At 39.7% G+C, this 13,369-nt stretch overlaps 1 protein-coding gene across 1 annotated transcript; it reads right to left on the reverse strand.

Moving 5' to 3' along the window:
- Nucleotides 1-863: 863 nt before the first annotated feature.
- Nucleotides 864-9,694, reverse strand: LOC112215623 (neuritin 1a). Its single transcript, XM_024374798.2, has 3 exons — nt 9,501-9,694; nt 6,204-6,348; nt 864-4,557 (listed from the first exon to the last, which is right to left on the reverse strand). Exons 1-3 carry the CDS (start codon nt 9,553-9,555, stop codon nt 4,329-4,331), a joined length of 429 nt encoding a protein of 142 aa, XP_024230566.2. The 5' UTR covers nt 9,556-9,694; the 3' UTR covers nt 864-4,328.
- Between the last annotated feature and the right edge of the window lie 3,675 nt (nt 9,695-13,369).

Here is a 13,369-nt window from a genome sequence, read left to right on the forward strand (position 1 = left end):
TTCCAGAAGAGGTGCATTCCAGAATAAACAGGCCCTGTTCGAAGGTGTTAAGATTGGATCCTTTCTTCCTCCCTTCTTGGAGGAATTTGCTGATCTGCCATGGCTGGATTGGTGAAAGCTATGTGATATGTGGTTAGTGACACTTATCAATTTGTGTCAAGTCAGTGAATACCAGCACTGCCCCCAGTTTCTGTTGTAATGTCAATCTTCTCTGAACTCTGCAAGGTTCTCCAAAGGATTTCACTAGGAGTTTATTTTTTCTATGATGCAAGATATTTTATGTCCCAAACCCAAATCCCATTTTAGTGGTGTTTTTTTTACATGTGTTATACAGCTGTTGTTGTGTAACCTATGATGGTACAATGTCGTTGCTGGGAGAATCTGTAAAGACCTGAAGCCTTTCTAAAAACAGACAACTGTGTTTATTGAAAAACTGTCTAAATGTTGTATTTTGTGAGGATCATTCTACTGTTTTGGAAAAGAGTATTGGGATCCCTTTCTGGGCAAAGACCCAGCTTAGCAGAGATTCTCTTGCAATTGTTGATGTTAGGGATAAGTGTCTACTGTGAGGACTCTTTCATTCTCTATCAGGCTTTATTGACGTATCTACTGCAGGAGACTGATGGCGTTGTGAGCTCAGGTTGAGCTGTAGTCTGTTCTGCACTAAACTTGGCAAGCAAGGCTAGGAACTGTCTAGCTAATGTAGAAGCTCTCGGTGGTTCTGACTGACTGGCTTAAACCTATATGGTGCTGAATGAACTGCATGGGAGTCAGGAGTTGTCCATGGTCCTGAAAGACTTGTGGCACTAAAGGAAAGTAGGGTTTTGACCACATTCTCTCCAATGTTCAATAGTTTGGCAGCCACAACGTGCCACACATCTACCAAATAGAAACAAAGGTCAGATATTCTTCAGAGAAACACTTTTGAACAGTAGACTCTAGAGGAATCGTTTACTGAGTACATCAATATAACTCATAGCAATCAAGCAAGATCCTAGGCCAATTTGACCTCAATATCATACCTTGATACAGTAAGAGGGCTCTCTTTGTAAGAGGAGTCCTTGAAAGGTGAGGCAGACTGGAACAGGCATAGGTACAATGGAAGTCTGCCAAAACCAACTTGAAATATGTAATTGTTTGTTGAAGTGTCCAAAAGGGCAATTTGTCCTCTTGCTCTTCAAAATGCCTAACTCTGCATTCTATTCTGATATTGTTGAACTGTTACTTTAGAAAACATAAATAGCTTATTTTGTATCTTTTTTTGGCATGCCTTGACATTTTTCCCTTGTTAATCTTTCATGTCTTTTTGGCAGGTTTTCTTTTTGAGCTTGTGTGTGGAATGCAGCAACTATCTTCAGTTTCTTTTGCAGGAAATCCCAGGGTTCAAATAGGAAAAGCTGGTTACTTAGTATCCTGATTTCACATGGTTCACAACCTAATATGAAATAGCCAAAGAGACAACAATATCATTAAACACTTGAATAGAAACATGTTTAGAGAAGTATATGCTTTGATAAAATCATATAGGCCTATAGGCTAATTCTGTTATGTACATATCATATGCCATGTACTGTAAGATAGGCTAATCACAGTTGGACATCGTTTTTATATAGTTTAATTTGGGGGGGGGGGGATCAGTCTACTGTAGTTTGAATTAATATAGTGTGTATGTATAGTCACACTTTCTGTCACGCTGTTAAAAACTTTAATAACGAAAACGTGTCAGAGTGATATTAGCCTACTTCAATTATTCTATGCAAAAACAATGCCATCTTTCTTTTAAACCAAATAAGGTATCATGCTTCGTTTGTAGAAAGATATGAGGCTATGATTATTGTAGCATTCAAATTGTGATTGTTCGCATTTATAATTTATCTACGGTTTTCGTTATTATAGTAATATTACTATCATAGGAAATGGCAACACGTAGGGCTCGTTATAGGTCACAGTATAGGCTATAACAGGTGGCGCCTTAACCCCTTCGAGATTATGCTTTGAATAGAACTAGCTGGAACCTCCGGAGTAGCATACATTTTTAATGAGGAGTTCAAGGGGATATCTCACCGAGGCGATAAAAGCCGGTCAAATATTTCTGTTAGAGCTTGTGTTTTTATTATTATGCTATTCTCCTGTAGAAAAAAATGGAAAAAGGCTAAACGCATTTTCTGTTATTTCCAGGGGGGGGGGGTGATATGAGGTGATAGGCGTGTAGTTATTGTCCCTACCGATACAAAATATATCATCTACAAAAACTGCATGCAATTACAGAATTCTTCTCAAATAAAAGACAATAAATGAAAAATAGAGGCAGGTTTGTAGGTTTCTTTCTCTTCTTGGAAGGAGAGACAGTCATTCATACAGCTTTCATCCATATTAATGCATGCTTTTGAAATCAAAAGTGTATTCCATTGGGGAAAGAAAATACAAATGAGCTTCTGATTGACGAAATGTGTGAGCAATATTAGTAAAAACAAGTGTTAATATATATTTCATATTGCTTTACCACATTTTAACATAGACCTAAATATAAAAAATAATCACGAGCTGAAGCCCACAACGTTCATTCCTTAGGGACATATTGTTTTATTAACCGTTAAGGTTCACGCAACGCAGACTCCTGTCGCCTGCCACTCCTAATCTCGATTTCAAGTCATCTTTTGCACATTAGGGTGCTTTATTGGACATATTTAAATCAGTATTTTTCTTCTAAATACTGTAGCCTGTTGTTGTTTCTATTTTTCCTAGCCAGTTTCTGTTTTTCCTAGCCACAGTAGCCAGTCACTTTGAGATGTTACGTTTTTGCCCAGAAAGACAAACAGCAGTATGGTCTCTTGCTTTCTCTCCCTAAATCAATGAAGTGACTCGGTGTGTGGGTGTGTGTGTGTGTGTGTGTGTGTGTGTGTGTGTGTGTGTGTGTGTGTGTGCGCGTGCGTGCGTGCGTGCGTGTTCGAGTGAATACTAAATGATTGACTGCTTCATCTCGTTTGCTTCAAAGCCATGAATGAACCCAACATCCAAAGATGTTGTTGCCAAAGACACCTGTCAACATCATTGAGTTAGGTCAAAATCAGCTATGATGATTTACACACTACCAATGCACACATTTTGGCAGCATACTGTAGGCTACACATTTTGGAACAAAACTACAAATAGTAACATGTTTAAATCTGAACCACACACTTATTTTCAAACATGAACTGTTTTATTTAATATTCGTCGCACTTTTAGCAATCAGATTTGTTATATAATAATCAATCTATTTTTAAAAATGTTTGGGATAAAGTATTAGTATATATCTTTTCAAAATTCCTTTGATATACATAGTCTCTTATTTACTTACATGATTTGAAATAGTGAAGTGTTATATGCAACATCCCCAAAAACAAACAAACATAATACACATATTTTGAAGGCAGTAAAAAGTGGTCTATGCAACATCAAATAAAGCTAGCTTAATTTCTTTTCATCCAGTTATTGATTTCGCGTTCCGAGTATTCTCGTGCTACTGTAGTCTACTTTGGGGAAGTATGGTTTCATGTACACTATACCCCATGGGTAGCTTCTATTTGTTCGTAAATTGATGGGTAAAGTGCCAACATAATGGCAACAGTCATGTCACTCTCCGGCCACTGTTTTCGTTCTCTACATTGACCAACTTTGTCATCATGTTGCCATACGCTACTTTTCACGTAATAACCAAACTACCATTGAATGCTTGTACTCTTTTTTTCAATCAGAGTACTCTTTTTTTCATTCTTATTACTATGCTATTTTACATGTATTTTTTTCTAGAGTGATAGGCTATTAGCATCGTGTGAAAGTAGAAACATCATATCCTCAAACAACCCTTTCCATTTATACTTGGCTCGACATGATACATTTCGCAAAGTAAAGTAAATAACATATCTAAACGGTGAATATTGGAGACCGATCTGGAGATTTCGTTGGGCTAAGCGCGCCTCGCATTAGCCTACAGAGTATGAGCAGTTTGCAATCACCTGAAATAACAGATGTCAAGGCCTAGGCTACTAATATAAATAATTCATCGTCGACTTTAATAGTAACCGGGCGAGGATCCATCTAAATGTCATCATAATTTCAACTCAATACCTGCTAAATATTTAATGTAATTGACCCCAGGTCAGAGAAATATGGTGCACCAGTCCCGGAAGACGACCCGCCAATGTCTCTAGCAAAATCAGGTCGCCTTCCCCGGATGAAGTATAATCCATTTGGGTGTAAATGAATTCAAACGTCTCTTTTGTTTTGTATTTTTGTGTCAATAGCTAGCATTTTTCCCCTTTATCTTCTTCTTTGTTTGTTATTTGCTAAAATGCAAGCCAAGTCACTAAGGCGGAAAGTGCCGTTAGAAGTATGATGAGACCTAAAGCGACTGTGGATTTGGAGGCCCCGTTCCCCCCGCCACACAGTTCAAACAAGCTCCCTCGGAACTCTAAGTTTCTGGACTCCTTTTTGAGCTTCTCCCATAGGTCTGTGGCTCCCTCTTGGCAATCCACCAGCGCAGTGGTCGCACATGAGTGGAAGTCATCCCAATATCTGCAAATCAAATGCAAAATAAACAAGACAGGCGTTAGAGTATTATATATTACTGTTATAATCCTGTTCTCTCTCTTCATCAATTGTCCATGCTGTATTCAAATAGAGTAAATAGTTTTCTTTTAACACTGTTTTAATAACAATAGAAAGCCAAAAACAATTCCAGTAATAAATGCATAGGCCTAAAGTCTTGTTTTAACAGCTCCCTAGTAGGACAAACAAAATCTACATTGATTTTTTACATCTACATTGGTTGTAATTCACAAGCTCTGAAAAAGATTCCCTGAAGTCACGTGATTTTATCCAACCCCTCCAATTGCTCTACTCCTCTCTCTCTCTCTCTCTCTCTCTCACACACACACACACACACACACACACACACACACACACACACACACACACACACACACACACACACACACATCCTATTCCCGTCTTCAGGGCCGTCCTTAGCCCTTGGTGGCTTTAACCTGACATTTGCTTGTGACATTTGCTTGTGTCCCCCACCTCATGGGCAAAACATTTTAAAGGCCCACCTCTTGAAGGTAGAGCAAAACATTTAAGTTTTAAAGATAATTATCGCCAATTTTTACCATTTTACCTTTGGGTGGAGAGACATTTTTGCAGTTTTAAAGCTAATTTCCTGCAGTTCTACACAATTTGCCAAAACGTATGCTATGTTAAAGGGATATTTCGAAATTTTGAAAAGGAAGCCCTTTGTGTACTTCCCCAGACTCAGATGATCTCGTGGATACCATGTTTGTCTCTGCATTCAATATGAAGTAAGTTAGAGATAGTAGTTAGCAGTTAGTTTTGCATGTCAATGCTAACTACTAGCATGCTAGCAGTTACCATTGACTACCCATTGTGCTAATGCTAGTTAGCAATAGCAATTTCCTTCAAAGAACATGTAGAGACATAAAAATGATATCCATGAGTTCATCTGACTCTGGGAAAGTAGACAAAGGGCTTCAGGTGCCTAGCCACATGGCCGGTAGATATTCGGCTATGGTTATTCCAAGTTTAGATAGCTGGCTAGACTAACTTACAAAACAAAAAATTGTTAGCTGAAATGGCTAATTGAGTGACTGTCAGTGACTGACATAACAAGAGAAAAACCACTGATGCACAATTTCTTTTTTGCGGAATAGCACTTTGTATATTCTACTATTCTGAGTGTATTCTACTATTTGTTTTTTTGTGTTTTTTTTTTTTTGGGGGGGGGACTGACGGCCCGGGGGCCCTAAACGACCACTAATGGCGAACTAGCTAGCCAAAGCCAGATCATCAGCACCCATGCTTGTCGATCCCCCATTCTCACATGCCTAACGTCCAATCACATGTACAGTTTTTGGGCTATAATATTCCATTTCCACATAGGTTGTTCATTTCAAAGAAGCCACTACCCCATTTTTTTTCCATATTGAGCTGGCACGTGGCTCCCCCCTGATTGAGCTGGCACGTGGCTCCCCCCTGAACCCGACTCTGTATCTAATCCAATGGAGCTGTCGAGTTAAACTGGGCCCTCATGCCATTTTGCACCAACCGGTTTGGAATACAGGGTGGGGTTTGTGCCTGCTTGATCCTTTTTGGAGTTGATGAAATGTAGCATGTTTTTTTTCTTTCCTTTTTAAAATTCAACTTACGTGCAGATGGTCTGTAGGTTTTCCTTCTCATCCAGCTCCTGTGGATAGTTAGCCATATTCTCCCCCAGGCTCAGCAAGCAATTGGAGAACCCTCTGAATACTGTATCACATTTCCCCGTTGCTCTCACCACATGTAGCAGATAAACTGGAATGGGGGGGGGGGGATAATTTATTCACTTTTGTATAGGGCTGTCAGAGTTATTAATCAGTTAAAGCAAGTTCACTTTTTGTCATTTTAGTGCACTCTTTTTCTAATCATGATTAATTGCATTGTCTGAAAACATCAACATTTCATAATCTATAAGGCTAAAAACAATGCAAGGTCAAAACAAGTTTAACATTGAGGTTAAAGTAAGTATGCTTTATCAATTGACCAGATTTAGCTTACTGTTACATTGGACAAAATCAAAACCTCAATATTCTTGTCATGCTTTTTGAATAACAAAAATCTTAAATTAGGCCTACAAGCTAAATTTGAGCAAAGGACATAGAGGAAAACCAACCAATAAAAGCACAGCCCTCTTCATTATCGACGCATTGTGACACCAAATAGTCAGGAGGATTTAAAGAGTTAGGTGTTAGCCAGACTGTTTCATATACTAATAGTCCAAAATGAGCAATATAACTTAAGATCAAGAAATATCGGAATGTTTTAATGTTAATGTTCGTTTTAATATGTCCAACAATTTCCTTGCACTTGATCATACACTAATATCTGGAGAATACATCCGGAGATCCCAGCATTGAACGCCACGAAAACAGCAACAAAGGAGGATGAGGTAACGCACCGCCGAGCTACAGTGAGAAGGGGGGGGTGTTCTCGCTGCATGGCTTTTGTATGTATGTCAAATCAAATTTTTATTGGTCACATACACATGGTTAGCAGATGTTATTGCGAGTGTAACGAAATGCTCATATGTGTGCTTGCACGTGTGCGTGTGTGTGTGTGTGTGGGGGGTACCCTATGCTATAATACATTTTAGTAATATCTGTGTCTGTGTTTATTCAACCAGATTATGGGGCGTTCTACGTCTTTTATAATTCGTTAAATAGAGAAAATGACAATGTTGTTGCCAAACGTGCACGTCTTCAATCCAACCCTTTAACCCCCTCGAACTACATTTTTTTGTTTGCCAATGGTGGACGCACGGAGCATCTCTGGTTCGTTACGCGGGAGAATCGCTCGATTGACCATTTGTTACAATGGTGTCCCAGGTCGATTGGTTGTAGAATAATGCACAACCTCTGTGATAGGCATTTAGGTTTAGGTCATATGTTGACAATATCGGCATCACGTTTTCGTTAAATAGTGTTGTAAAACATGTGAGGCTACTCTTATTGCCATCATGCCCTTTAGTAAATCGGGCTGTAGCCTACAAGCAATCCAATGTCACCAAATACATTATGCGGATTTTGTAATAGACTCTGTCGAGGTCAGATTAATGCGTAAATTCGAAAGGCAATAATTCATGTCGCTGCATCTCGAGGAGCAACCTGCTTGCATTGCACATTTTGCAGGGATTATTTATAAAGTGGCAACGAGCGAGATTATATGATCATTTGCATTGTTAAATTAAACATAACCCCCATATAGCCTAGCAGTTCACCGTGTGCCGTTTACACTTGGCACAAACTCTGTCTCTATATTCGACTTCGAAATGCAATCATCATTATGGTCAGAAATTATATGATGCAAGATGGCAAGTTTACAGCAATGTACTACATGCCACCTTCTAATTGTAGAATGTTAACATTCGATCCGATACAGTCTATAATGCAGAACTGCATATATCAAGACAACCTAGTTTCAATCGTTTTAGTAGCCTGAGAATAATATTATCTTGTAAATGGGGTAATTATTTTGACAAGTGCAATAAAAGGTTTGAAATAGATATGCCCTCTGATTTAAATTTTAGGGACCCTTTATTTTAATGTGTGAAATGAGGACAGCGTTTTAGAGAATCCATCACACGTGTTTCTCGCACTCAGCATAGACTCAGCATAGACTCGGCTCTTAGCTCTGTAGCTAGCTACAGTAGTCTTCGTGCTACTATTAGTCAATCCTTCACACCTACACTATAGATTTAGCTAAAGCAAAACACGGCACATCAACGTAGAATAACACTCTAAATGCGACCGATGCGGACGACCCTGCAGTCACAGACAAAACACCAGGTAATATCCACGTGATAAAAACGACTATCCATAGTTTACCAGTTGCCGTTTTCTAGGTTAATGCTAGGCTACACGATGAAACAAATGGATATGGCTAGCCTACATTCTTAGATATATTCGAAATTATAGCCTCAACATGAAATAGCCCAAATAGCCCATATATGCATATAATAAACACTTAATATCTATGCGGTTGGCTACATTTGTTTATTTTTTATATTTTTTATTATGTTATCTTCGTATACTAAATTGAGTTTAATAGTCATATTCGTTAATGAAACATGATCTCACATTTTTCGAAATCCTACTATACATTAGACAGTTCGACATAGCGCACTCAATGCATTTCGTTTGAAAAAAGAGACGACGCACCTGCTAGACACTCATATCTTAAACGAGCGTCAATTGCCTTTTAGATGTATTTTTGTCAAATGTTTCATTCACAAAGCATGTCAAGTCAAATCATTTCTGTTTTTCCAACAATGGCTCGGCTGCTATGGCATGCATTATTTATAATTAATTCCCTTGCCACTACAGGACTCTAAGGAGCAGCGTCTTCCACTGACAGCGTTATGCAATGCAAACGAAACACTGGCCTACTTGTGCGAACCACAGGCGGCTGGTGGCACCTTAATTCAGGAGGTCGGGCTCTTAGTAATGGCTGGAATGTTATCAATGGAATGGTATCAAGCACATCAAACGCATGTGTTTGATACCATTCCATTCACTCCATTCCAGCCATTATTATTTGCCGTCCTCCCCTCACCAGGCTCCTGTGGTGCGAACGTCCCCATACACGTTTCCAATCGAATTTACATATGCATTCGCATAGATTAATACAAAATAAATAAAAATTGGTTTCACATTTTTTCATTCTAACTATTAAAACGTGGAATGTGACATCATTTGTTTTGTTGTGGCTATGTTTGCATGCATCCCATTGCAACCCGAAAATAAACTGATTTCATGCATTCCTTGCAATACAAAATCTAGATTTTTTTCCCTGAAATTATCGAATAGTTTACATTCCAAATAGTTTGACTATAATTCTTACAATTCGCTATTCATATCTTAAATATAAAAACAAGACAATAACGAATCGACCGTGACAGAGTCACTCACCTAACTGAACAGCAAGAAACAGTGAGATATATTTGCCGGACCAAGTTAATCCCATTCTACGTGTGGTAAAACCATTGGCATATGCAGATCTTAAAAACTCTGATTGAAAAACGATGTTGAGGTCTGAGCATCACACATAGCCATCAACTTCCTGCAGCACTCGGGGAGCTTTTTCTCCCGTTGCCTGTTACACAGCGTGGCGAAGAGGAGTGAAATGGTTTACCCCTTGTAAAGCGAGGGCGTCTCTCTCTCTCTCTCTCTCTCTCTCTCTCTCTCTCTCTCTCTCTCTCTCTCTCTATCTCTATCTCTCTGCTTCACGCCCACATGGCATGCTTGATGTAAAAGTTACAGTTGGACTCCCGCTTTCTACGTTTTTTTCATTTGCTAGGCAAGGGTAGTCTTTCCCCCTTGCCCACACCGTACAGTCATTAAAAGAGCTGTGGTGATATCCGCATCTGTGTCACGGGCACACGTTATTGCCAAGGACCACTTTGCTGGTGTCTAGAGAGCGTGGAGCGTCAAGAGAGAAAAACAAATAACGAAAGTTTGTGGTGTATTATGTATTACAATACTGTATGTTCATAATAATTTTACCAAAGACGAAAAGACTCTGCTTCTGACAAAAAACAGTGTTGTTTAGCTATTATAAAATTGTCCACAGGCCTATATACTATAAGGGTCAAATCGCGTTTAGCTTTTAGGTGTAATTCCTATAGGAATCTAGCCAAAGTGGGGAGATCCAACATTTAGAATGACTGCCGGGTTAAGAAGGTTAAGGTATGAGACTACCTAATATCACTCGTTATTAACACCAACACCGGGGTTATTTTTCACAAATGAGTGTTAATTTAACACTTACAGTAAAATATCACACCTGAACCAACACTAGAAATGTTACTGAAAAATCAACACTAGGTAACACTAGTGAGTTTGCTGTGTATACATACAAAGTTGCCAATGCAAAGAATTAAACGATACTCCAAATGAAACCCGAGATGACTGCAAGTGGTAAATACATTATAGGCTATGTAGAGCTATATATTTCAATCACTTTGAAATACATTTTTATATTCATTCAACTGAATTATATTTAGCTAATGCTAGGGTCTGTATTTTGTGCCTCAATATATTTCAACATGAATTATTTGTAACATGTTTGTGAAATCTTTATTAAGTGCATTATTATAGGGTAGCCTAACTTTTTTTAAATGTAACCTTTACTGAACTAGGCAAGTCAGTTAAGAACAAATTCCTATTTAAAATGACTGGCAACCTGGGAACAGTGGGTTAACTGCCTTGTTCAGGGGCAGAACGACAGATTTTTACCTTGTCAGCTCGGGGATTCGATCCAACAGCCTTTCGGTTACCGGCCCAACGCTCTAACCTACGCATTTAGAATACGCCGCCTCAATATTTGCAGCCATGGGTGGTATTGTCAGTGTTGTGGAATCATTATAATGCTATGGTAAGATTTGAATGGAGAAAACTGATCCGAGAGCAACACTCTTTTTTTTCTCTCAATCTTATCATTATTATCTAACGACGCACTTAGCGAACGTTTTCTCTATGTGCTTGTTTGTCAAACACTTAAAACTGGGAAACGAGGACCAGACACATTCTCATATTTGACTAATTTGTTTAATCATACGCTATTCTGAAAATGTCTATTGGAGCTATTGCATGCCTGCCTTTGAAGGCACACAAACAATATAGCCTATTCGGTGCCAAGACTAATAAAAACAAATATTCACATTAGTGACAAGGAAAAGGGAACCTCCCCCCATTCCTCCACATTAAAACTGATGTGAATGACTTACCCACTCACCCAGTAAATTCAGATTCAGTGCCCGTCGCAAGGTGTTTTATGTGAAGCTGTGTGTGAATGTGTGTATGCGTGGGCGCATTGTTTGTAGGTGCGTACGTCTGTAGATAGGTAGCTTGTCATTTCAGATTCACTTGAATGTGTCATGGAAAGCTGTGTGTGTTTCTGTGTGTGTATGCATGCGTGTGTGTGTGTGAGGAAGTCATACAAATTGTTTGCGTAATGAAAAAAAATAGGGAGGATAATATAATTCTCTCTCCCTTGCTGACGTCAGCAGAATTTATAGCGAGCCAATGAGTTTCACTTTTGTAGTGCCAGACCCGGGGGCACTCGCCAGAATACTAAAACGTTTCCGTCAGGCAAATTGCTAAAGGAGAATCCTCACATAGTGAGAACGGCGGACTGCAATCCCCCTCTGCCTCGGCGGGTTACTAGCCCCCCCAAAAGTTAATTTAGAACAGAGACCGCGCTGCAATAAGCCTTTAGTGAAGGACTAGAAACGGTAATATTGGCTGGAGCCCAGAAGATTATCCCCCCTCTCTCCCTCACTCTTCCTCTTTCTGATAGGTTGACTATGTTAAGAACCTTGACTTTTTTTAATGAGATATGGTTCTTGAACTTTTCCTAAAAAAGATTTTCCCTCCCCGTTGATAAATTAACCAGCATAGTTGTTAAACAAACAGCCTTGGATAAATGTATAGCCTAACTTCCAATGGATCCTTCATTATGCAAAATATCATAAGCAAATGGACGCATAGGAATATCGGAGTAGTCTGAGCTATAAGGCTCTTTAGAGTCTTTTGTCGCAATTGTCTGATAAGATCCATGTTCTTATATGATCATCTTAAGATCATCAACTACAGTAGTAGCCTACTAGACGTCATCATCGGGTGTATACCTTTTTTCCATCGATAAACTGATATGTAGTCGCCCTCTGGTGGTGGAAGCTTGTTTCTACAGTTAGAATGGTCGTAATCTCACACACACAAATTAAACTAATAGTGGAGATTTCAGAACCATGGACACCTGAGCTGAGTTTCGAAGTTCCAACATTCAGCAGCATATGGCAGTGGATAGTGATAATAAGGCACATCCCCTCCCCACTGCGCAGAACAGCTGGCAGGCATATTCACGGTAATTTTCAACCACTACCTGTCCCAGTCTGTAATCCCCACATGTTTTAAAATTACCACATTCATCCCTTTTCTTAAGAACTTTAAGGCTTCATGCCACAATGATTACCACCCTGTAGCTCTCACTTCTGTAATCATGAAGTGCTTTGAGAGGCTGGTTATGGCACACATTAACTCCACCATCCCAGCCACCCTAGACACACTCCAGTTTGCATACCGCCCCGACAGATCCATAGATTACACAATCTCAATAGCGCTCCACACTGCCCTCACCCACCTAGATAAGTGGAATACCTATGTGAGAATCATGTTCATTGACTACAACTCAGCGTTCAACGCCATTATCCCTTCCAAGCTCATCACCAAATTCAGGACTCTGGGTCTGAACACCTCCCTCTCCAACTGGATTCTGGACTTTCTGACAGGCTGACCCCAGGTGGTGAGGGTAGGCAACATCACCTCCACCACGCTTACCCTTAACACAGGGGCCCCACAGGGGTGTGTGCTTAGTCCCCTCCTGAATTCCCTGTTCACCCTTTGACTGTGTAGCCACGCACGACTCCATTATCATGTTTACCAACAATGACGAGACTACAGGAATGAGGTGAGGGCCCTGGTGGAGTGGTGCCAGGAAAATAACCTCTCCCTTAACTTCAACAAAATGAAGGAGCTGATCGTGGATTTTAGGAAACAGCAGAGAGAGAGCCCTCCTATCCACATTGATGGAACCACAGTAGAGAAGGTGGAAAGCTTCAAGTTCCTCAGCGTACACATCACTGACGATCTCAAATGGTCCACCCATACAGACAGTGCGGTGAAGAAGGTGCAACAGCGCCTCTTCAACCTCAAGAGGCTGAAGAAATTTGCCTTGGCCCCTAAGACCCTCAGAAAATTTTACAGGTGCACAATTGAGA

The sequence above is a fragment of the Oncorhynchus tshawytscha genome, linkage group LG16, assembly GCF_018296145.1.
Source record: "Oncorhynchus tshawytscha isolate Ot180627B linkage group LG16, Otsh_v2.0, whole genome shotgun sequence".
In the NCBI taxonomy this organism is placed as follows: Eukaryota; Metazoa; Chordata; class Actinopteri; order Salmoniformes; family Salmonidae; genus Oncorhynchus; species Oncorhynchus tshawytscha.

Bases quoted from the DNA above. Each gene is read 5' to 3' on its own strand.
- LOC112215623 (XM_024374798.2), bottom strand. From the start codon at position 9,555: ATGGGATTAACTTGGTCCGGCAAATATATCTCACTGTTTCTTGCTGTT. The intron at 6,349-9,500 runs GTGAGTGACTCT...CCCCCATTCCAG, and splicing joins GTTTCTTGCTGTTCAGTTAG to TTTATCTGCTACATGTGGTG. The intron at 4,558-6,203 runs GTAAGTTGAATT...TTTGATTTGCAG, and splicing joins AACCTACAGACCATCTGCAC to ATATTGGGATGACTTCCACT.